The following is a 26,254-nucleotide window of genomic DNA, read 5'->3' on the forward strand; positions in this document are numbered from 1 at the left end:
ATCCAAGGAGGTATTATAATACATTTCTTTTTGGTGTGAGGTGGGGGGCTCTGCTCATATTAGACAAATGAGGGGTTGCATGTCCTGAAAGACTGAAAACCCCCAAGTGTGGTCTAAAGGTCCAAATACTTTTTTGAGGTCACTATATCTCTAAACTGTATGTATCTCCTTTATGCCTCAGGGTGGTACGTTATCAACAATCATTGTCAATGTTGGTTGGAACTGGAAAAAATCGTACACTCACTACAGAAATGTTAGTCATTTAGTTGTCATAATTACTTGAACAACAATTACAACCAGGAAAAGTGTTCCGCTGTAGTTAGTCACTTCCGTTACGGGGCCTCCTTGACTGTCTGACTGGGCGCGAATTTACGACAACAACTATGGCGAAGGCTCTGGTTTTAATATTCATGAGCCAAGCCCTCCATTGGAACGTAACAACGCAACGTCATCCTTACCTCACGACTAAAGCCTTAGCGATTGGAAGGTCAGCGAGAACTGCGAGAAGGGTTGAGCTGCAGACATTGCTCCAAAAAGGGCGTGAGCTCCAAATCGCCTTTGAAGACATAAGGAATCCCAAACCTAGCGCTTTCCCTAGCCTTAACAGTAAGTGGTAATGACGCCCCTTATGGAGTTGGCACAAACCACTTCCGGAGTAATCACGCCCCCGGGGAGGGGGTTTGTAACCTCGCCCTCTTTTTGAGATTCCGCCCCCATTTCCTATTTAAGAAGTGCAGAATGACACTATTAATATTAATGAGAGAAGCTTTCTTATAGTAGGATTCTTAATTTTGTAAACTGGGCGGGGTTTCTTCCAGTCCACACACCTGGACAGAGGATCCGTTTCACTTTACGAAGCAAAAACTTTGGGAACACACCTTAGGTGAGTGAAAAATCATTAAAAAAATATTTTTAACAGTTATTTCTTTGATTGGACGTTAAAAATGGTTTGACAGTTCATTTTCAAGCGTTGCCTTTTAATTTAGATCCTTAATGGTCAATATTGCATTTACCCTGTTCAGCAGGCCTACATGTCATACTTGGGGGGAAAAGTAAGACATCCAGGTGTTGTTTTATTGTAAAGTACAACAAATACTATTGTATAAAGTATAACAGAATATGTTCCTCTTGATATGCGAGTCATGCTTTTCTAAGGTTCGTGTAAAATACAAATACAGTTAATAACAAATACATAATTCATTTTGGTTGCATCATTCTGCATGTAAGTATTAACATCCATAACAATCATATCTGTTTTTTGTTTGCACTCTGCATTAGTGCAAAACAATGACATACTGTTGACTTTATCTGATGATTTGCTACTTGAGTAGATTTAAATTCATTTAAAGTATCCATGTCTTACAACTGAGAGGTGTAAACTCAATTTTCTATGCCCTGCGGACATGTTAACATGCCCACCTAGCAGGTTTGCCCTGGGGCTGCAAAAACAGTTTGTCTTGTTAGTTCAGAGAGTGCCTCTTATTTCTAATCTGAAGCCAAATCCTATCCTCCACCCCCAAACTCTTTAGTATGTGGGCCAACCTGATTTTTAAATAGGCCTACTTATATAGAGAATACAAAGGCAAATCATGCAAAATGTTACACGGCCATGCTTTGGAAGTAAGAGTCTGAACATCTGTACAAATACATACATCCTGTCCTTGAAAGGTGCCGGGTCAAAGCATGTTACAATAAATCAAAGAAAGCTATTTGCACACTGTTACGATATTCCCATTTATCGTGTGTCTGACAACAATCCATTGGATTAAAATGTTGCGAAACTTGTCACTCTTTTACTTTCTTATCTTATTAGGTCAAACATAAAAGCCTAAAATTCTAGTTTTTGCCTAGTTTACACTGTGGACTGTACTGTGCTGATTTTAACTTTAAGACCTGTGCTTTGTTGTTTCTTGATGTACAAGCCAACAGAATGAGTTTGTGTGAATCATTCTGTTGTTTCTGCTGGTTTTTACTGCCTTTGGTCATGTCTCTGCTTGTCAGGAATTTTAAGCTGATGTCTCTCCTTTTCTTTAATCACGTCCCTCCTCCACCCTGAAGCTATAGGTTTCTCTGTCACTCCCTGTGTTGAGTATGCTCTCAGGACATGTTAGCATTAGAGACCATATACATTATATGGACACAAAAGGAGATTTTTACAGAATGTCTGAGCTGCTCTTTTCCGTACAGTGAAAGTGAAAACTGATTCCAGGCTGTTCTCATTCGTATGCATATGTTAAGTGTACATGAAACATCCAGTATCATTGTATTGACAGCATCTAAAACATAAGCCATATAAAAATGTACAACTCTGTACTATTCATCTGAAGACTTTTTGTCAGTTGTACCCCTGAGACCAAATTGTGTTACTTGAATAACCTCTTGATTACAAGTTATGTTCTAACCATTCGATAATGTATTGAGTAAATATTAAAGGCTTATTCTTGCATACTCTGATTTTAAAAATGACTAGTAAGATGTATTTAACATGTATTTATTAAGTGTTTGCGCCCAGTTTCCATTAGTACATTTTTAAGGTCTACTCATGACAACTTCATGACATAATATTGAATATAGTGAGTAAATCTATTTTATAATGTTCGGTTTATACTGTAACTTTTACTTACAAATCTGATAGTACTAAAAATAACTTTAAAATGTACTTATTTTTGTCATATTCCCTGTTGTCTTTTGTTTTTGTGCTTTTATGTTGAAGGTCTTGTTTAGTTCCTGTTTCCTGTTAGGTTTTTGTAGTTCTTTGTAGTTTCATTTTTTGATTGGTTTTCCCCTGTATGTTTCTCCAGGTGTTCCTTGTTTTCCCTTGTGTATTTAAGCCCTTGTTTCCCCCAGTTTGTCAGTTCTTGCATGTTTTGTTATGCTCTGTGCTAGGTTCCCTGTGTTTTGATTTATTCTGAGCTTTCTTGTTTATTTTAATAAAGATGCATATAGATCCTCATTCCTCGCCTGCCTCGTCACAATTTTATGTACCAGTGAAATGTATTAAATAGGCGAATAAATATTAATTAATTAATTAAATCCAATTCTGTCTGTTCCACAAATTAAAAAATGCATTTATGATGTATTGTTATGGATGCCTCTTCAGAATGAATCTGTATTTTCATGCATGCATAAAATACTAATCACACCCAGAATAAACTATTTACCACATATGATTGATTGTTTGATAGACACATCACTCTGTCAGACTCCTAAATAAGACTGTATTATGCAGATGCAGTGTTTAGGTTCTCAGTTTGTGTTTGTGCTTGCAGGCAGAATCATGGTCACTGCCGCAGAATACGGACACAACTCCTGGGAGCTCTCTATCCAGGTGGACCAACGGGAGGGAGATGAGGGTATGAGGTTTAAATTACGGGTGAAGGGCGATCTACATGTTGGAGGACTCATGCTCAAACTCGTGGAGAAGATCAGTGAGTAATTTGAAATATTCCCTGCTTTAAAGCATATTAAAAACACAAAGAAATCATTACAAAAAAGGACTGTGCTTTATTCGACACACTCTCATAATGCTACGACATTATAGTTTTTGCCTGCACCACCAGTACATCACCATTGGTCCGATGCTTGCACCCCCAAAACGTCACCGTATTGTAATTGTCACTCTGATGCTGACAGCGATTAACCCCTTCAGTTTCTCTTGGTTCCTCACCAAAGCTATCAGATGGTTTCAGAAGCAGTAATACCTTTTAGAGTGCTTTTTTGTCATTTTTTAGAATAAATAATTGTGACTGTACATTTATCTGCTTGTAACATCTTTTATTTTGATGAGAATTGGTAAGGTTTAGACATAGGTGTGGGGTTAGGCATTCAAAAATATCTATATTATTGTGATTATTGTATTTCTGTTCACCCAGTGCAGTTCTGTGTACTGGAGCTCAGCGTAGAATCCTAAACAATGGTTGAGATACGCAGATACACCCATGTTTGCCCTGCATACCTTTGTATAGCCGTTGGCTCTGAGTTATTGTTCTTTGACTCCGGTGTTGTTTGCCAACAGGGTCTGAAGTTCACTGTGTGACTAGGCCAGCCAGAGATATGCAAGGAATAGGAAAACATCTTGGTTTTCTTTAGACACATCAGTTAACTCTCTAATTATTATGCTTGTTTGTTAGAAGACCTTTTATTGGTCATACATGAATTTAGTTAAGCAGACTAAATGTAATAGTAGGTGTGTAAAAGTAGGGGCACCTCAGAAGTTTTGTAGACAGTGATTATGTAATGAGTCAGATTATAGTCAGATAATAATCGGGAGGATGAAGGAAATGTGAGTAAGAAGGAATCATCAAGGTTTATATGGAATACTGATGATGTCATGAAAAATATATTCACTTCAACCACAATTTCCTTAGTGTCTTGTAATGTTTGTAGCCTACTACTGGTAGTGGCTGGTTTGAACTGACTTTGGCTGGTGTTATAGTATGTTACAGTTTAACTACACTTAAAAGCGATTTTAGTGATTTTTATCAGGAATTAAATTATATATACAAAATTAATTATATTTGACTAGTTTTTAAATATACTGTGCTGGTAATTCATATTTGATAGTAACAACAACATCAATACTACTACTAATAATAATACTGCTACTACTAATTATATTACTATAATATTGATATTTATAATCGTATTATTATAATGTTACAAAATAAACATTTTCAGCCCATTTGAACTGTATGAAACCATGAAATTGTCCTTGTCATTCCATTCTCACTTTAGATGATATTATAGTATTATATAATATTACTATTATTGTAAAGTTGATTTATAGAGCACTGTTACAGGCAACCTGTTACAAATAATTATATGTAATAAATTGTAAATGCAAAGCTCTTTCAGTTAGATTAAGGAAATGATTAAAGTGATACAAGAGGTGTTTATAATGTACAATAATTATGTAATATGATGTGTTGTGTGACAGAGGCTCCTCAGGACTGGTCCGATCATGCCATCTGGTGGGAGCAGAAGAGCTGCTGGCTGCTGAAGACTCACTGGACGCTGGATAAATATGGAGTTCAGGCGGATGCTGACCTGCGCTACACTCCACAACACAAACCCCTCTGCCTACAGCTGCCCAACATGAAGACAATCAAACTCTCTGTTAGCTTCTCAGCTGTGGTCTTCAAAGCTGTGGCAGAGATCTGTAAAGTACTCAGTAAGAGCATAACACTGCTGGAAAGGAAAATATTATTAAAATATAATTTTCATTATATTATAAAATGATACATTTCTACTGCAGTTAAATGAAACTTTAATATGAAACTTTAATATGAAATAAATTGTACAAAAAATATATTGTAAAAACTATCTGAAATAATACACTGCAATTCTGTCACAGATTTGTGTTATTTTGTTTGTGGATACTTTGTGAAATCTTAATTAAGATATTCAATCAACTCTTGCAAACAGTGAGATGTGTTGTGAAGATTCAAAACAAACCTTGTAGGATATGTTATAAGCATTGTGTCCTTTAAAAGTAGATGGAGCTAGATTTCGAAACTTAACTTTTGAAAACAAAATAGAGCTACAGTTTAGATTAAGCTTTCGAAAACTAGACAGAATTAGATTAAGCTATATATAGCCCTGAACCAAAAATATAAAATGTTGGAAAATTGTATTCGAATATTGGCGTTTCTTCAGTTTTACATCTCATTTTTGTACATGTTCATTTGTTTTACCATTTGATCTTTTGGGACTTTATCTTTTGAGCATTGCTGTCTCTGTTCACAGACATTAGAAGATCTGAAGAACTGTCTCTACTGAAACCAACAGATGAACCAAAGAAGAAAAAGAAAAAAGACAAGGGCGCAGAATCAGCTATTGATGAGATATTAAACATGGACATAGCCAGTGGAATGGCAGCAGGTATTTACAACTATTTGATTGAGAGGTGGCAATGATATTGTTTGTGAAAGACGATTTGTATGAATAATAATATTTCTCTTTCTACATTTTGAGGAGATCCTGTAGATTGCTATAAATCCAGAATTATATACTGGATGATTAGCAACTCTTTTATTTAGATGAACATGGAAGTTTAAATTATTAATAATTTACAAGTAAAAATGTGTACTTTCTACAGGAGCCCTTGGTTTGTATAGTAAAACCATGACACCAACCTATGACCCGGACAGCGGGTCGCCAGCATCTGCCACCAGTCTGTGGTTTGGAGAGAATCCCCTGACGGCCAGCCAGCCCAACCTGCCACCAGAGGAACTGGCCAAACTATACAAATCTCTTACTCTCGAGGACAGAGCAGCCATTAATGCAGGGTAAGAGGAATACATGGACAACTTTTACCATAGGAGATTAATTTACTCTAATGCACTGGGCAGTGAAGTCTACAAAGTTCTCAGAAACAGTGATACATGGAATCAAGTCGGAACATAGACAGAAGTTAACAAAGTCAATGTATAAGACAGAACATGCTCTTAATAATACAGTAGATACGTTTTTTGGCGATACAATACTGTTTCTATAGAGAAGTGTGGCCGAAGGCTGTTGGTAGATTTTGGAACTGACACAAGGGAGAGTTAGCGCTTGTATTAACTGGCCAAAGCAGGCTTGGTTATTGGCCAATGGCAATAATCTCAAAATGGCCAAATATCAGTCTGTTTATTGGCCTGGGCTGCGTTTCCCAATAACGATCAATCTAAGCCAGGGGTGCCCACACTTTTTTGTGTGATGATCTACTTTTAAATGACCAACTCAATAAGATCTGCCAACTAAAAAAACACAGTTTCATTTAAAATAAGAAAATGCTTGTTGGGACTACTGTATGTATCCCTACATGGAATTTATCTTCTAATTAATAAAAAAATATATAATAATGTTCAATGTTGATATCATTCAGTTTGAAAACTAAACCCAAAACACCTACAGCACAATAGATTACAAAAGACAGGGCATTTACCTTATTCTGATGACGAGTAAATATTGACCAGGCGAGGTTTTGTTTATTCAGTTGCCATGACAACTAGGTTTGCGCATACGCGCCTTCCAAGGACTTCTTAGAACAGAGCGCGAAATTGCGATGCTACTGCGACCATAGTTGGCTAACGATAGTTTTGGGAAATGCACCCTTGGCTGATATATCAACCTGTTTCTTTGGCCTGGCCGATATATCGGTCTGTTTATTGGCCTGACCGATATATATGTCTGTTTATTGACCCGTCGAAAAATCAGTCTGTTTATTGGCCTGGCCGATATATCGGTCTGTTTGTTGGCCTGGCCGATATTTCAGTCTGTTTATTGGCCTGACCGATATATATGTCTGTTTATTGATCTGTCGAAATATCAATCTGTTTACTGGCCTGGTTAATATTTCAGTCTGATTACTGGCTTGGCCAATATATCTGTCTGTTTATTGGCCTGGCCGATATATCGGTCTGTTTATTGACCTGTAGAAATATCGGTCTATGTGACAGGGTGGAGGGTGGGGCCGGGTCGTGATTATACACACCAGGTCCCTTATCAGGCTAATTAAGCCTCCCAGAGGGATAAAGGCCGATTGCGGACGGTGGTGCGACGAGAGAGAGAGATAGTTTACGGACATGTCCGTTATGTGTGTGTGTTTGTCTTTTGTTTAAGTTAATCATTAAAATATTGTTTATATCGCCAGGCCAGTTCTTGCCGCCTCCTTTCCATTGAACTGCGTTACAGTCTGTTTACTGGCCTGGCTGATATATCGGTCTGTTTATTGGCCTTGCCAATATATCTGTCTATTTATTGGTCTGGCTGATGTATAGATCTGTTTATTGGCCTGACCGATATATATGTCTGTTTATTTCCTGGCCGATATATATGTCTGTTTATTGACCTGTCTAAATATCGGTCTGTTTACTGGCCTGGCTGATATTTTAGTCTGTTTATTGGCCTGGCCTATATATCTGTCTATTTATTGGCCTGGCTGATATATCGGTCAGTTTATTGGCCTGGCCGATATATATGTGTTTATTGACCTGTCTAAATATCGGTCTGTTTATTGGCTGGCCGATATATCTTTGGTTATATAATGGAGACTTTGTCTGGCAGGTGGTTGGACTCCTCTCGCTCACTGATGGAACAAGGGATTCAGGAAAATGACAGACTTCTGCTGCGATTTAAGTACCACTGTTTCTTTGACCTCAACCCTAAGGTAAAAATAGTTTGGACTTAAATTTTTACAAATTAAACAAAAATGTTATTCTCAAATGAAGTTCAGTAAATTTTGACTGGTTATCCTTATAGACAGGCCAGTGTGAATAAACCAGTGTGTGTGCGTGTGTGTGCGCGTGTGTGTGCGCGCGTGTGTGTGTGTGTGTGGTGTCTGTCTCTCTCTTCTCGTAGTATGATGCAGTCAGAATTACTCAGTTGTATGAACAGGCTCGCTGGGCCATTCTTCTGGAGGAAATAGACTGTACTGAAGAAGAGATGCTCATGTTTGCTTCCCTGCAGGTACAGAACACATACACAACTCTATTAATCCCATGTATTTCTGTTCTTCAGTTTATTTCAGAGCTACAAAGATCAAGAAAAATGATCCCAGTCATTGGCTGTTACTTGGTTTCTCCAAAAAAGAATGCTTTAATGTATCGTAGTATTTAGTGTCATGACGTTTCTCAGATGGTTTTGAATTGCTGTGAATCCTTTGGTGCCTTCTTTATTTGCCTGAAGCTATGAGATAAATTACTTTGAGGACAAAGGATGTAACATTCCACACCTCGCACAGAAGATAAAGTTAAAATATGCAGTCTGTTTTAGAAAGCATAGATGAACACAACGGAATCAACCAAATGAGAACCTGATTTAAGTGCGTTTGTACAAATTATATCAGATAATCTGGACATACATGGTGATTTTATGGTAATAATTCTCTATAATCGGCATTGTGATATATAAAGCTGGCATACTGTGTGGCTGTTCGTTCATGAGAGAAAACCTGTTTGGTATGCTGGATGAACGGATATGTGTCTGAACAAAAAGAGGGAACATTCCATGGAGATAGAGAGCTGACAAGAGTAGGATTTCACACCCTACGAGGAAAGAATTATGCATTATTGCAATTGAGATTATGGGATTTTACCCCACTGTTTTGTTTTGTCATCAAATGTGCACATTTATTGGTGGTACAGTTGAGTTCAGACTCCTGCATTGAGTGGTGTTGCGTAACTACTAGTCATTGAAACCTACAAGGTTTTTTTTTTGTTTGAGGGTTCTGTGTAGTAAAGTTTGTAATCTACTTAATTAGTTATTCACTGAATTGGCACCATAAGAATCCATTAACAAACTACCTTTTTAAATAACTTGCAATTTAAAGGTAAAGTGTGTAATTTTTATGTTAAATATCCAATTCCAATATAATTGGAATAGACAACTACATGTAAGCAAGTACACTTTCTGAAGAATATAAAGTCTGTGGCTCTTTCAAAACATTGCATGTATGTCTCAGCCAGTGACGTGAGTTTTGGTTTTGGACTATGTTTTTGTTATGTCTGCTAATGGCAGGAGTGCTTGGGAAACCTGTTTTAAAACAATAATTATTTCTTCAATTCCTTTTATTGCCATTAGTGGTGCAGAAATTACACACTTCTCTTTTAATAGATACTGGAATGCTTGGAGTCCCTGGTTTAAGTTATTGAATTAGGACTTAAATTAGTACGAGTCACTTAATTATTAAGTAAACAAATGAGTCACTGTTTCTATTTTGTTAGAATGCATCTAAATTGCCGCTACTAATGTAAAATACTTGAATCTCTTTTAGTATCACATCTGTAAATTGACCTTGACAACGGAGCCACTGACTGATTCCAATGAACCAGAGATTGATGAAGTAGAGGCGGCGCTCTCAAATTTAGAATCTACACTGGAAGGACGGAACGCCGATAAGATCCTGGTGTCTATAATTTTTATGATATGATGACTTAGTTTTCGATTGATATTCATCTGAAAGACGTTGGCTTTTCAATGGTACTTGAATTCAATTAATATCCGTCATTTTTGGGGTCAGCTGATAAAAGGTTACCTTTTAGCTTTCAGATTATTATAATTGCAATCAGTCAGGCTGAGATTTATACAAGTGTATATATCTTTTTATGTAGTTATTTTATATAAGCACAATAGTTCTTAAGACATTACACCAAGCAAACTATTTCTCTTTATCAGTACAGTATCTTCAAGATGATTCTGTGTGAGGTGTAAATATACTGTAGGTAAATCTTTCCATTTTGTGATGTAAGAGGACATCAGTTACATGTGTTTTAACTTTTGCATTTCATTCTCTCAGGAAGACATCACTGACATTCCAAAACTGGAAGATACACTTAAATTGTTTAGGTGAGTTTAAGAGTGTTTAAAACTTTCTATGTCTCTCTGCAGATTAAACCAATTATTTTTCAGATTTTTCAATCTTTTTTTTTTTTAAGTTGTAAAAAACAAAAAAACATTATATTACAAAGTAATTTTACATAGTAAAATAATGCACATTAACAGAAAAATAACTTTTTGGAAACTCGTGCCCCCAACACACCAGATCAAAATCAGATTTTTCCTAAAATACAGACAAAAACATAAAAAATAAAACATTAAAATAATAATAAATAGATTTAATACACATTATAGTAGTTACACAACACAACACTATAGGTAGTGTTGTTCCCAATTTAGTAAGGGGTGGTCTTTAAAAAACACTCAGACAATCATCGTTGATTATAAATGCAAATCTAAGGATTTGCAATCTTGTAACAGAGGCAACCCTTACTCAAAAATGACTGTGATTGTATTTTGATATATGGGTTAATGACATGATGCTAATTTGTCCACATCTAATAAATTATTCTAACATACTTTATAAATCAAAAAAATGACTTGAATTCACCTCTTCTATGATGAACATGTTTTATTACCGAGTTCAAAGTAATTTTGATATTTTTTTCTGGGGCTTAAAGTAATTTTTTTTTAAAATGTGGTTCAAAGTAAAAGTCTCTGAAATTGCTGAAATTCTTGAAAACGAAATGGTGGCATGAGAAATTTTAAAACAAATAATAATTTTTTCATATCAACTTTTTTTATGAAAAGGCACATTTTGCTCGGATCATTTGGTGTAACCACGAGAACTTCACCTTGAAAAAAATGTTTGAAAACGTTTTTGAAATATAATGATTAAGTTGCGTGTGTTTAATGTGCAATGGATCTATTTTATTATTTGTTCCCCCTCCCATTTTTCCCCAATTCCCCCCGAATTCCCAATTCGCTCCAAGTCCTCATGGTGGCGTAGTGTCTCGCCTCAATCCGGGTGGTGGAGGACGAATCTCAGTTGCCTCTGTGTCTGAGACCGTCAATCCACGCATCATATCACATGGCTTGTTGAGCGTGTTACCGCGGAGACAGTGCGTGTGGAGGCTTCATGCTATTCTCCGTGGAATCCACGCACAACTCACCACGCGCCCCACCGAGAGCAAGAACCACAAGGAGGTTACCCCATGTGACTCTACCCTCTCCAACAACTGGACCAATTTGGTTGCTTAGGAGACCTGGCTGGAGTCACTCAGCATGCACTGGATTCGAACTCACGACTCCAGGTGTGGTAGTCGGCGTCTTGACTCACTGAGCTACCCAGGCCCCCAGGAAGCTATTTTAATACCTTTTACTTGATGGGTTACACCACATGACATTAAATAATAAATTTTTTTTTGGAAAATCCTATAAATGTTTTTCATAAATTTGTAAATACAACATGAACTCAAAGATTGCATGTCTACAAATATGATGTGTTTTAAACAAGATTTTTAAATATTTCAAAGTTGTATTACCTCGTATAACCGTATTTGTCAATGACCTAAATGTGATGGGATTGAATGATTACCCTATTTATATACCATGGTATTTACTTGGCATTTAAAAAGATAATTTAATTACCATGGTACGTGCTCAAAAAAATAACATGGTAAAAATGTTATATTTTTTGCACTTTTTGGTTAGTGGTCATTGTTTCTGTTACAGGCCGGTGTTATCTGTGTCCAAATCTACAATAAGACAAATTATATATTGCAGTATTTACATATCTTTTCACGTCATTGCTCTACAGGCCCAAACGACTGACGTTAAAGCCGTATAAGGAGTACTGGTTTGTTTTTAGAGATACCACCATTTCATATTTCAAAAACAAAGAGTCTGCGAATAAGGAACCAATTGAGCAACTTCATCTACGAGGTGAGCAGCCAATCAGAGAGAAGTTCATTAGTTTCATTAAAACTAATCCTTCAGAGTGTTAATGCATATCATTAATTGTACAGGATGTGAGGTTATCCCAGATGTCAATGTGACCGAGAGGAAGTTTGGCCTGAAGCTGTTACTGCCAGTGGCCGACGGGATGAACGAGGTTTATATTCGCTGTGAAAATGTGAGTTTGCGTATATCTGAACCTCTTTAAAGCACAATAGTGGTAAGCACAATATTGTTTAAGTAAGCATTATTTATGTCTAGTTATACTGAAAGTTTTATGCTAGAAATTGTGTACGGCTGTAAGTTTATCATTTCAGCAAAATAAAAAAAAATAAAAAATACAAAATCAGATTTTTACAAACCCAAGCCAAACCACCAAATTAGATTTTTTTGGAAAAGCATACAACATCATATCTGTAGCAACCAATCTAGATACATTGGACATTGACTACACTGTCTGAACAAATAGATCAGATTACATTTCCTCACAAAATGGTGTAATCAGTCAGACTTAAAGATTTGTAAAATAAAGTGTGAACAAAGCCTTTCATTAAATTCCAAATAAATGTCACCTCAAAACAGGAAACGCAGTATGCTAAATGGAAAGCTGCCTGCATTTTGGCATCTAAAGGGAAGACGATGGCCTACAGCTCCTACCGCACAGAAGTGAAGAACATCCAGTCTTTCCTGCAGATGAAGAGTCTGGCGCCTCCTCCAGGCCAGGCAGCACCTGACGTGGAGTCCATGGAGATGAATGCTGAGTGCTTCGTTTCTCCAAGATATGCAAAGAAGTACAAGACTAAACAGGTGAAATTACCACACAATGGACAAGCTGTGGCTTGAAGTATTCATTATCTTTGTGCCATGTTGACAACGTTGGTTATGTTAGATCTGTGCTGGCATTATTGCATACCTTGCTATGAAAAGACATACATTGGTAAAACTTTCCAATAAGGTTACATTTGTTAGCATTAGTAAACAAAATTAGTTAACATGAACTAGCAATAAGCAATACTTTCAAATCAAAAGCTGTTTATGTTAACATTCCTTAATGCACTATGAACTAATGATGAACAAATGTATTTTTATTAACTAACATTAACAAAAATGTATAAATGCTGAAAATATATGTTGTTCATTGTTAGTTCATGATACCTAATGCATTAACTAATGTTAATGAATGGAACCTTATTGTAAAGTGTTTCCCCCCTTGTCATAAATTTGGATGCACTTGGCTGAATTTATGTCCCTCGTGATCTTAAATACCACAGATCTAAAGGTTTATACTCTGTTTTTAGCTTGAAATCTGTTTTGTAGAAACTGTATGTGATTTATAATTATTTACCTACTTGTTTAAATGGATGAGTTTGAAGGAAAAGCCTTCAACAAGTGTCCATCATACATGGGATCTCCTTTAATACTGTTAAAAGGCCTCGTGAAGTTAGTTGAGAGAATACATAGAATTTGCAAAATATAAACAAAGGTTGGGTACTTGGGATGGGCATTTTCAAGTAATTTTGTAGTTGAGTACTCTATCCCACAAAAAACTAGCAATCGATTACTCGTAAATTAAAATGTCAGTTAAAAATATCAGGTATGGCACGTACGTGAAATTTATATTTTGTTTTATTCACAAACGTTACTAAGAAGAGATTCAAATTGAGATAACTTAAACTATGCTTTTCTTTTGGGGGAAAAATTAAATGAACTATATGCATTAATAATGAAAAATAAATAAATAACAGTAAAAAACACCTTTGCACTCACCTAGAGCTTACATAGAAACCAAAACTGATGGCATTAGGGTAACTCGCATATATAAACTTCTATTGTCTACTGTTTACATGCTATCACATTTTTATGTTTTTACTAAGGCTGTCAATCGATTAAATTAATTACATTGTGTCCTGATTAATTAATCCCGATTAATCGCGTATACAAATATTTGCTGAGAAAGCCCCTCATATAACAATATATGTATTTATAAATATATACAAAATATTCAGATAATTAAAATGCATTACATTCTTGTAGCAGAAGAGTTAATCATTGATAAGACAATATAAAAAGTGGCTTTAGACTACAATGTATTGTTTACTACCATATTATTGATCATAAGTCAATCATTGGCATACAGTTCACAGCAATCCAATTCACAAGTGAATTTGTCAATCAGTTCGAGATTTATTATGAGGGCTTGTTTAAGGGCCCATCAATTTACACCTACGTCAGACGTCTCGTGTGTGTTGCGTCATAAATTTTAAATGTTTAGGTCACTGTGTCAAGTTAAATATAGTTTAATACTCAATCTTTAAACACATCTTGAGATCCCTTAGTTCGCATTTGCGCTCCTTCGAGTGTTTTGAACGCAAGAACGTAACGCATGTTTGTTGTTCTGCCTACTGAAGTGTTTTCTTTACTGTATAAACTGCATGTTGCTCATACAGCTGAAATTTCTCTTACTGCCCTCTGGAGTAAACAGGTGGTATTACAAGCTTGCATTTCTCAGGAATCTTCCTTATTATGGTCCGTGGGCATGTGATTAATTAATAACGCGTTATTTTTTGTCAAATTAATCGCACTGAATTAATGTGTTAAATCGACAGCCCTAGTTTTTACATGTTATTATTCAGAAAAACAAGTGGTGAAAGTTAACTTTTTATAAAATGCGCTCTGCCCATGTTCAGATATGTAACATACATACTGGTCTGATAAGCTTCCGAGTTTCTTGTACCACTTCGCATTTCCTTTCCACCATAATAGCAAATCCTTGTCCATTGGTATTCTCCAACAAGAACTGAATACCGATAGAGAAGAATTTAACAAGAATCAAAATTTTAGAAGTATTGCATCACTTAGACCCAACACCTCGATGACGCACTTCCACAGCGCCCCAGGTGGACTCAATTGTTACAGTGAGATTTGGTGAGAGATTCAGATGGAAATAAAGGACAAATGCACAACGGAAAATACATTTGCGATTTTAGATTAGTGTTTTTAATAGTCGACTAGCTGGTGCAGTATGATTATTCTATTAGTCGATTAGTCTTATGTATCCCTATTTGAAGTAGATAAAATATAGTATTGTATTGATTTGTTTAAAATTTTTTGGTCTTTACATTGTTCCCACGCTTCCATTTAAGTTCTTTCATAGTTTTGATGCCTTCACTATGATTTTAAAATGCAGAAAATAGTATTAATAAAGAATAAGTAGGTGGGTCCAAACCTTTAAACTTATTCTTCACATTTCAGCTGACCACACGAATCTTGGAGGTCCATCACAATATTTCCCAGCTGTCTCTCATGGAGGCCAAAATGCGTTTCATCAAAGCGTGGCAGTCCCTGCCAGAATTCGGCATCAAGTACTACATTGTCAGGTAACCTTGCTGAACATCAGATTGACTTTTGGGGGAGTACTCAAGGGAATGAGTTATGAGTCCTGGAACAAAGATGTCTGAAATCATAGTTTTTGTATGCCATAGATTCAGAGGAAGCAAGAAAGATGACATCCTGGGAATTTCCTACAACAGGCTGATCCGCATTGACATGTCAACTGGTCTGCCAGTCACCACCTGGAGGTACTCCAATATGAAACAATGGAATGTCAACTGGGAGATTAGACAGGTAATCAAAACCAGAAAGAAAACCCTTTTTTTTTACTAGACGTTTTGAGACATTTTTGTGGCTGGTGCCACAAATCAAATATGATCTGTGAGCATTTAAATTTTCATTTCTGTTTCAGGTGGCAATTGAGTTCGACCAGAGCATGTCGATAGCTTTCTCCTGCCAAAGTTGCGACTGCAAAGTGGTTCACGAGTACATCGGAGGATACATTTTCCTTTCAACACGCTCAAAAGACCAGAATGAAACATTAGATGAAGAACTCTTCCACAAACTTACCGGAGGACAAGACTGAGCCCAAATCATCAAACATCTGAACTGAGACTTGGATCTTTAGTGTTTCAGTGAAGCAAGAATAAAATGTATTCATAATTTTATAGAGGTTTTTTTTTTTTTAAAGTTTTTAAATATATTGCTTAACAGAGATTTTTGTGGCTACTTTATATTAGGTGTCTTTAACTACTTTGTCTTAATGTGTTATGTATTCACTCTCAATGACTGTACTATCTGAACTGTGTTTTTGTGACTGTTTATTGTTTATGTATTTTTGTGTTACTATTGTAATGCGTCCTTGAGCTCTGAAAAAGGCACTATATAAATTAAACCTTAATATGTACTAACAGGAGTTTGAGGTATGGGTTGGTTTAGGGGTTAGAGGTAAAGTTAATGGTGTAATTACATATGTGATTGAATTTAATAAAATTTAACAACAAGTATGTGCATAATAGGTGCATTATATCAAGTAGTTAAAGACCTAATATAAAGTGGGTCCATTTTTTTTTTTTTTTTTTTTTCAATTGCTAGTCTTTGCCATCTCAATGAGTTGTTTTTACATCTGTACATTGTACATAAGTCACAGCACATTTATGTACATGAATTTGTGTAACTAATGTGGGATATAAGTTGCATGTTTAGCACTGTAGGTTTCTTTGAAGATTTACCTAAGTAGGGTACAGACAAAGTTATTTTTTATTGTTTATTAGATAAATGTGTACATGAGTGTAAGTTAACGTCAAATGAAAGCTAAACATGTCCACAAGTTTACATTATACACAGCAACAAATTTCAAATTATTATTATTATTATTTTATGCATTTGGCAGATGCTTTTATCCAAAAGCGACTTAAAGTGCATTTAAGGTATGCATTTTTATCAGTTTGTGTGTTCATTCCTGTTGAAGTTCAGTACTGTATAATATTTGCTTTCATTGAGTATGTTGACTGGGAAATCTGGCAATAGTCTAAATAAATCTCTTTCATTTTGACATGTTTTGTCTTTTTCTCTGAATCTCATACTGAAGCACTGACGGTTTGGCAAATCCTATAACTGTTTTATAAATGTTTGTACGAAAACAATATAGTCACAGAATCTTTTAAATGTGTTTCAAAAAATCTTGTGGAAGTAAGGTCAATTCTGTCATTCAAGTTTGATGAAAATCAGTTTTGATTTATGATCATAAATTGCCACAAACTTCTGCATAATAGCAATGAATGCAGTCTTAATAGTGTATGTTTGCATGTCTATTTATCATAAAGGGTAATTCCAATAATATGGTTATGATAATAACCATAAAGCATATATATATTAGTTTTTGGACAGGGGTGGGGAACATTTTTTCCATTAAGGGCCATTTGAGTATTTATGAAATTATTCGCAGGCCATACTTGCAATTTCTGATTGTGGGTTGAAATTAATGGATGCTCACACACCAAATACACTAAAAGGTCTGTCTATAATACAATATTTTGTGTTGTTATCATTTAAAATTATTTTTAAACATTATTTGAAAGGAATTTTTTTCAGGTTAATTCAAGCAAGGCCATTTTATGCTTTTCAAATTATTTCTCAATTGGCCTCGTGGGTTGGGTAAAATGGTCTTTTGGGCCTTATACGGCCCAAGGCCTGACGTACCCCACCCATGTTCTAGGACAAACTCTCTTGTACGTGCAATAAATTAGACTGTTTACCCTTATAAAAAGTACTGTGGCTGTACAATACATGTCTTATTCTTATCTGTGACCAACTAGTCGTCCTGGCAGTAGATCTTGAAATCAGCACTCGATTTATCTCCCTCTCCGAACAGGAAGTGACAGTACACACACATGTGGAGACTGGAGAGGAGCATCGCTTGAGCGAAATTACGTATTGAAGTGTATAATAGAAAATCTACAAACTCACTTGTATACAGATTAATCGCAATAAATGGCGGAGTGTGTGAATGACAGTGAAACCGAGAGCCCAATCAGTTATGGGGATTATATAGTGCTTAGGAGAGGAGATGTCTTCAAATCCGTGCAGATCGAGCAGAAACAGTGAGTCGAGCAGAGCTGTTTCTCAAACTACAAAATTCACCTTATTAAATATGATCCTTCTTAAATGTTTAGATTCTGCAGGCGAGAGCTTGATGTTATTTATACATTCAGTCTGAGACCCCATAAAAAAATGTGGGATTTAAAATGTAATTTATATCTGGAAATACAGTTTTAATTATCTTAAAATGAAACATTTTGAAATAAAATTAGGACTCTGCATTTGTTCTAGGTCACTAATCAAATAAGCTGAAAATTCTCATCATTTTCTCACCCTTATTCCTCCCAGATGTTAATGACTTTCTTCTGCAGAACACAAATAAAGATCTTTAGAAGAATATCATAGCTATGTAGTTATATACATTGCGAGTGAATGGTGACCAAAACTTTCAAGCTCCAAAAACAGAAAGGCAGAATAAAAGTAATCCATAAGTGGTTTAATCCATGTCTTCTGAATTGAACTAATCGGTTTTGTGTGAGAACAGCCCAAAATGTAACTCCTATTCAACTGTACATCTTGCCATTGCAGTCTCTATTCTCGATCATGATTTTAAGCTTGTTTACACTTCCTAATGTTAGACATAATGTGTAGAAAAAAGGTGAAAATTAAATTATGTTTTGGTCTTTTCTCACCCAAAACCGACTGGACCACTTCAGAAGACATGGATTAAAACACTGGAATCTGATGGATTACTTTTATGCTGCTTTAATTTGCTTTATGTCGCTTCAAAGTTTTGGTCACCATTCACTTGCATTGTATTGACCTACAGAGCTGAGATCTTCTAAAAATGTTTGTTTGTGTTCACCAGAAGAAAGTAAGTCATACACATCTGGGATGGCATGAAGGTGAGTAAATTATGAGAGAAATTTTTAGATTTGGGTGAACTTTTTTATTTCTTTTATTTATTTATTTGTTTGGCTGGATGGAGTATCAGATACACCTCAGATTAAGTTTTCTGTTTGTAATACAATTCTGGTAAAATCAGGTATAATATTGGTATATATCAGTACCTATGTTTACCTCTCTATCCTGGATTTAACATGTCTTTGTGTGTTTTGTTCTTAGGAAAGTTATATTTGAGAAGCAGTGGTTCTTCTTGGACAATGCAGTCGGACAGCTGTACGGGACGATGTTTGAAATCGAAGCCGGTGGTTCACTCAAACTCAAGGCTGTGAAACGGTCAGGGAACGCTGCGGGTAATGAGGGTATGGATTTGATTCTTTTGTGTGTTTAATAGTTTTACTTCTCATCTTCGAGCCACTTCGATCACTTTTTTTGTAGCACCATCTCGTTTTTCTCTTTTCATAGATTCTAAGGAAGCGGGCCAGGATAACAGGCACATAGTGGATGATGGAAGATCTCAAAAACTGACCAGAGATGATATTGAAATACTGAAAGAGCAGGGGTTAAAGGGACAGGTACATCCTATGCTAAAAGTCTCTGGGGAGGCTTTTTTGGAAAAACAATTTTTATTTCCTCACCTTCATGTCATTCTAATAATTTTTTCTTCTATAGAATAAAAAAATTAGATGTTTGTGGAATGTTCATAGGTTCTGTGGTGATGTTACAAATAAATTTAGCTTGCATGCCTTTTCATTTTACTTTAAGGAGATTGTTCAGCAGCTTATAGACAACAGTACAACATTTAAGGACAAAACTGAATTTGCACAAGAGAAATACATCAAGAAGAAAAAGAAAAAGTGAGTTCTAACTTCTCAGAGTTGCTAAATGCTAAAAGTGTGGCTAGAAACTAAATTGCCTTAATTGCCACAGGTATGAAAGTGACATAAAAGTCCTGAAACCCTCAACTCGACTCCTCGCCATGATGTACCACGGCAGAGAACCAGGAAAAATATGGTATGTTATCTAGAAGAAACTATAAACCTATGAGCCAAAACATTATGACCACTCACAGGAGAAGCAAATAATGTTGATCATCTCCTAACAAGGCCCCATGTCAAGGTCTGTGTAGATTAGATGTTAAGCGAGCAATCAGTATTCTTAGCAGTGGAAGAAGGTCGCCTGGTCCGATGAGTCCTGTTTCTTTTACATCACGTGAATGGCCATGTACATGTGCGCCGTTTACCTGGGGAAGTGATAGCACCAGGTTGCACTGTGGGAAGTCGACAAGCCGGTGGAGGGAGTGTGATGCTCTGGGCAATGTTCTGCTAGGAATCCCTGAATCTAGCCATTCACGTGGACTACAGTTTGACATGTGCCACCTACCTAAACATCATTGCAGACCAGCTACACCCCTTCGTGGCAGTGGTATTCCCTGATGGCAGTGGCCTCTTTCAGCAGGATAATGCACCCTGTCACCCTGCACACATTGTTCGGGAATGGTTTGAGGAACATGATGAAGAGTTCAAGGTTTTGAATTGGCCTCCAAATTCCCCATTTCTCAATCAGATTGAGGATCTGTGGGATGTGCTGGACCAACAAGTCCAATCCACGTCAGCTCCACCTCGCAACTTGCAGGACTTGAAGGATCTGCTGCTAATTTCTTGGTGCCAGATACCACAGGACACCTTCAGGGGTCTCTTAGAGTCCATGCCTCAGCGGGCTGGCGCTGTTTAGGTGGCACGCGGTGGACCGATAGCATATTAGGCAGGTGGTCATAATGTTTTCGCTCATCTGTGTATTTGCAATTATATATAATAGATCAATATATCAATGTTTCAGAAGCAGTTAAGGTGCTTATTTTAAATACATATTTTGCTTTCTGTTAGTCATCTGCGTTATGACACCCTGGCTCAAATGCTAACACTTGGTAACATCCACGCTGGCAGTAAGATCATTGTTTTTGAGACCTGTGCTGGACTTGTACTGGGCTCTGTAATGGAGAGAATGGGAGGTATTCACACTTTACCTTTTTTCACACCTTGAAAGTCATGCATTGCTGTTAATTACATAAAGTGTCTTATTGGGGGAGTTGTTTATAATTTATAATTGCTAAAAAAAACAATTCCCATGTGTATGGCATTAATGGCAAATATGAATGTGCATGAACTTATATTACACTGCATGTTTGATTTTCAGGTTATGGTTCAGTGATCCAAATGTATGCTGGTGGTGGGCCGACGAGAGCCGGTATGGAAAGTTTTGGCTTTCCATCACACTTCCATGAGACGCTACATGAGTTTCCCATGTGTAAAGTTAACGCTCTACTGGCGGGAACCCTTGAATTATCAGAGAAGGACGTGGACTCTCAGGCCAATAAGAACGGGCAGTCTGACTCATGTCAGGAGACCTCAGGTGTGTTAGAGGAGAAGAGTTCAAAACCTCAGAGCATGGAGGTCAGCCTTGACCCAGAAGAGGAAATGAAGAGAGCGAGACTGCGAGAACAGAGGGTAAGACTAAGACCTTCTTCTATGAAGGGCTGCACAATTAAGCCATCTTAATTAATAGATCTAATAGTTTCCATTAGTAATTTCATTTAATCGCTTTGAAGAGGATTAGTTTCTAAGTGAATTTGTAAGTAAATTGTCAGTAAATCAATCATTAATTCCAACCATATATGAAAATACTTCCTTATGTGAGTTTTAGCTTTTTCTCGGCTGTTCGCTTGCTTCAGAAGACCAAGCGATGGCAAATTACATTGCATTCATTTTTCTCTCTCTCCCTTTCTTATGCATCATTCATAAATGTAATATGACAATGAAATAAAATAATGAATAGTGTTAGTAGTGATGAAGCATACAGATGCTATTTGGCTTTGTAAGGCAGTGTTTTATGTTACTGCTGAACAACAAACACAATTGACCTGTAATATTTGAATGACTCTTTTCATTATTTCAGATGGCAAAGGCTTTGAAGAAGATACCAGTGTGTCAGAAATGTATAAAGTATTGCTGTTGAAAGTGATGCTTACTAAAGTTCAGCATTATTTTACATTGAGTGGAACGTTTTCATTCATATTATACATTTTAAAAACAATCGGCAGATTAATCCGCTATCTGAGCCTGTTTTCTCACCATAGTTATCGTATCGGCCAAACCCACTATCGGTCAACCTCTTTATAAATAGAGGCGCTTTATAAATAGAATTTATTATTAATTCTAATTAATTGTGACAAATATAAAAGCCCTAAAACAGACAATTAATCGTCTGAATCGCAGTTATTTTTTTGGCAATTAATCGTCAGCCAAATGTCAAAATCGTGATAGCCCTAGCAATGGGAGTGTCACTAATATGTGCAATTTCAAGACATCATATTTATTGATGAAATCACTACATGGGGTTTGTACATTTATAAAAAGCTAAAATGCAAGGAATGATTCAACATTTATATAATTTTGTGATGTACCAAGTTAGAATGTTCCCTGTATAATTGGCAGCATTAGGATAGAATGTCTTTCATATGTTAGCAAAATAGACATTATAAATGAAATGAAAAATCGAGAGCTTGTAAATCGATATCGAATTAGGAAATCTGTATCAATACCCAGCCCTATACAACACTTTTAATTTATTATTCACAAATAAATGGCAATTCTAACCTTCACAGGCACAAGAGAAGAAAGTGAAGATGGAGGAGAAGAGGAAGAAACTAGCATCAGCTGCCGCTCAGCTGGAGGGACGAAATGCAGATGGGTATGTTTTTCTGTCTTAATACAGAAGATACAGCAAACCGGTTGAAATGCATGTAAAATGATGGTCTGTTTTATAAGGATCTCTTTTAACTCTTTCCACGCCAGCATTTTTAAAAAAAAGTTGCCAGCCACCGCCAGGGTTTTTGACGATTTTCGCTAAACTTTAATGGCCCGCAGAATATTTTCTTCCATGAATATATGAAGATGCTATATATCAAAAGAAAGATCTGAGCCTCTGCTTTTAGGCAAAAAAAATTGTATTTTTAATTTTTTAAAATAAACGATTTTATTTTATCTTCATTTGTTCTTTTTTTATTGCGACTTGAACAGAGGTCGGTTTTGTCAAAAAACAACATTTCAGACAAAAAGCTGATAAGAAAGCATGTTTATGTCTGATATTTTGAGCTTCTCAATACTCCACTTCTTCATGTTTGAGACGATCGCAGTCTGTTTCTTTGATCAAAGAGTTGCGCACTCTTTCAAAACATGCGGAGGGGTCTTCCTTACCGTATAACACCTAAAACACGGAAACCCGGAAAATTCCGTGTTTGGCAGGGAAGCGTTTTTTCATAAAACACGGAAAATTCCGTGTTTGGCGGGGAAAGAGTTAAAATAGTCCAATAATACATTTAGATTTAGTCATTTGGCAGACGCTTTTATCCAAAGTGACTTACAAAAGAGGAATACATAAGCAAATCATATTAAGGAGACAGTGGTAAGAAAAGTGCCATATTACAAAGTTTCGCTAGCATCAGAATAGCATTCAAAACAGATTCAAGTGCAACAAGAATTATTTTTTTATTTTTTAGTGACCGGTTAAGTGATCATGGAAAAGATGTGTTTTCAGCCATTTTTTGAAGACAGAAAGTGAGTCCGCTTCATGGATGGAGTTGGAAAGGTCGTTCCACCAACGTGGTATGATGAAGCCGAAAGTCCGGGAAAGTGTTTTGGTGCCTCTTTGTTTTGGTACAACAAGGCGACATTCCTTAGCCGACCGCAGGCTTCTAGTGGGCTCTTAGCTCTGCAGAAATGTTTTTAGGTATGCTGGAGCAGACCCAGTGACTGTTCTGTATACCAGTATCAGAGCCTTGTATTTGATACGTGCATCAACCAGCAGCCAGTGGAGAGAGTCAAAGAGTGGTGTAACGTGCTCTCTTTGGATGATTAAAGACCAGATGTGCTGCTGCATTCTGGATAATTTGCAGGGGTCTAATTGCGCATGAAGAGAGGCCTGCAATGAGAGCATTACTTCGTATACTTCCTTATAGTATGCAGATGAGAATTGTGCACCTGCATAACAAGTTTAAACTATAAAAGCTTTTTTTGACTAGCTTTTTTTTGGGGGGTATTTAAAGCTTTCTCTTCATCAGGAGAACATATTGCTGAATTTGTCTAATGGTGATATATTCTAACATTGACCAGGCTTTTCATGTTGTTTTTCTTATATTGATCTTTAAGCTGTTTTAGCATTCGGCTCTGCAGTGATTCACTGGCAACCCATGCTACTAGTCAATGTTGTGAATACTTATTGGTATGTTTATTTCAGGTTGGTGATTGCTAGTCGATTTCACCCCTGTCCTGTGTTACTGGGTATGCTGAAGTTTGTAGCGCCATCACGACCGTTTGTTGTGTACTCCCAGTACAGAGAGGTAAAACTGGTTGATTTGTCAGACGATGATTATTCAAGTCAAACTGAATGCACCACAATATTTTTTTTTAAGTAATTTTTAACCTGCTTGCGGCAATATTTAGTGTCTCATCTCTTTTGCAGCCTCTGATTGAGTGCTACACCAAGCTCAGGGAACAAGGAGGAGCAATCAGTCTTAGATTGACGGATTCATGGCTCAGGCATTACCAGGTGAATCTTCATTTTTATCCCACACTTAACTTTTGCTTCTAGACACAGATTTTATATTGGATATCAAGTGGCAAACTAAAACAGATCCAAACACATTGTGGTCACCAAAAAAACATGTTTATCTGTATTAAATTTAGTCTGAGTCATTTTCTTTTTGTTCATTGTATTTAATGATAATGTAGGATGCACAGCATTTTACTTCAACTAGAGGTAGATCGATAAATTGGTTTGGCCAAGTCTCCGACATCTCAAAATAAGTCCTCACTAGTCCTCACTATGGATTCCCTTGTGTATATTGTGCTTAGTTATAGTTAAAAGTCGCACATTATGCACCAAAATCTGGTTACAGCAAAAGATGCTGAAATAAATGCGAGGTACAACGCAACAGTCAAAAATGTCCATCTAGCGCATGCTTGCAAAGAAAAAGATGGTCACATTCAGAGTGAATGGCTCCCAGAAGTGGAGGTCTTGCACTGTTTTCAGCATCTCGCTGCATTAGCATTAGGTATGTACATACAACTGTATTTAATGAAAACATTGTGGTGCCGCCGTTTCATGAAACTTGAGTCCGTGGTAGTACTGTGGCACCGGTATAGGCTACTGTGCAACAATAATTTAACATAAAACTGTCTATTGAAGCATTTGCTTTCTCGTTTTACTTTTTTACTTGGTAAAAAAAAAAAAAAAATAGTCTGACTATCATTTTTGTTAACAGCCAAATTTTATTCTTTGCAATAAACAATCGCTACAACACAAATTTTGCTATTCGATTTTGGTCATATTTCAGTGACATTTTTTTATTTTGTTTCTCCGCCTTGTTGACAGTCCTACTTGTTGTGAGTCTGTGCCTGTTACAGGAAGGAAAGACCAAGACATTTTTTATAAAACATTCTATAAATCGATTTTAAAATCTATCTGCTGATTAATTGGTAACTGGACTCTCCACAAACATGACCCAATAAAAAGAGTTGGGAGCCACTGCCTTGCAAGGTTCCAGATAGTTTGATATTCTTAAAGGGCACCTATTATGTCCATCGGCAGTGTCCATCAACAGTCGTGGGCAGGGCCTGTTCATAGTGACGTCACTTTGTACAGAATCTGCGAACTGCTTGTTCTGAGACAATGTTTTGATTAATGGATTGGGTGGATTTTTATCATTGTAGGGTGGTTGTGCGCACACACTGCCAACACACATTTATGTTCAAACACCATGTAAAAGTGAATTTTGCATAATAGGTCCCCCTTAACATGTGTTAACATCATCAAATACCAGATTTTAGAATTGTGGATATCTTATACCCTTCTGTTTAAATGTTGCAGGTGTTGCCCAATAGGACTCATCCAGTGTTACTCATGAGTGGAGGTGGAGGTTATCTCCTCTCGGGGATGACGGTTGCCGCAGGCACTTCCAAATCTAAGAATCCGCAGAAATCCGAGGAGCCAGCCGCCAAGAGACTGAAACTGGATGAGATTAGCCCATCATTTCGCAGCTCGACCTAAGCAATCATTTCGGTTTAATTTATTTAAGTTAGAAGAAACTAAATCAGTGTGGACTCACATTCAGGCAGTGCTTTTATTTTCTGTATGTGTTGCAAGACTTTATAATTCATAGTCTTTTATCCAGTATGTTTTTTTTTTTTTGCATAGACTTGTATCA

The 26,254-nt window shown here is 36.5% G+C and overlaps 2 protein-coding genes across 2 annotated transcripts; both read left to right on the forward strand.

The window, feature by feature from the left end:
- Nucleotides 1–820: 820 nt before the first annotated feature.
- Nucleotides 821–17,075, forward strand: fermt1 (FERM domain containing kindlin 1). Its single transcript, XM_052095804.1, has 15 exons — nucleotides 821–883; nucleotides 3,270–3,428; nucleotides 4,937–5,170; nucleotides 5,746–5,880; nucleotides 6,098–6,287; nucleotides 8,050–8,152; nucleotides 8,344–8,451; nucleotides 9,758–9,889; nucleotides 10,280–10,329; nucleotides 12,080–12,204; nucleotides 12,288–12,394; nucleotides 12,799–13,023; nucleotides 15,469–15,593; nucleotides 15,699–15,840; nucleotides 15,959–17,075. Exons 2-15 carry the CDS (start codon nucleotides 3,278–3,280, stop codon nucleotides 16,130–16,132), a joined length of 2,001 nt encoding a protein of 666 aa, XP_051951764.1. The 5' UTR covers nucleotides 821–883; nucleotides 3,270–3,277; the 3' UTR covers nucleotides 16,133–17,075.
- An 848-nt stretch (nucleotides 17,076–17,923) lies between these two features.
- Nucleotides 17,924–26,245, forward strand: trmt6 (tRNA methyltransferase 6 non-catalytic subunit). The gene is made up of 11 exons (XM_052095810.1): nucleotides 17,924–18,149; nucleotides 19,213–19,352; nucleotides 19,456–19,565; nucleotides 19,756–19,847; nucleotides 19,921–20,004; nucleotides 20,877–21,001; nucleotides 21,187–21,497; nucleotides 22,655–22,740; nucleotides 24,286–24,388; nucleotides 24,511–24,597; nucleotides 25,918–26,245. Exons 1-11 carry the CDS (start codon nucleotides 18,040–18,042, stop codon nucleotides 26,095–26,097), a joined length of 1,428 nt encoding a protein of 475 aa, XP_051951770.1. The 5' UTR covers nucleotides 17,924–18,039; the 3' UTR covers nucleotides 26,098–26,245.
- Nucleotides 26,246–26,254: the final 9 nt, after the last annotated feature.

Source organism: Xyrauchen texanus, chromosome 28, assembly GCF_025860055.1.
Source record: "Xyrauchen texanus isolate HMW12.3.18 chromosome 28, RBS_HiC_50CHRs, whole genome shotgun sequence".
Taxonomy (NCBI): Eukaryota; Metazoa; Chordata; class Actinopteri; order Cypriniformes; family Catostomidae; genus Xyrauchen; species Xyrauchen texanus.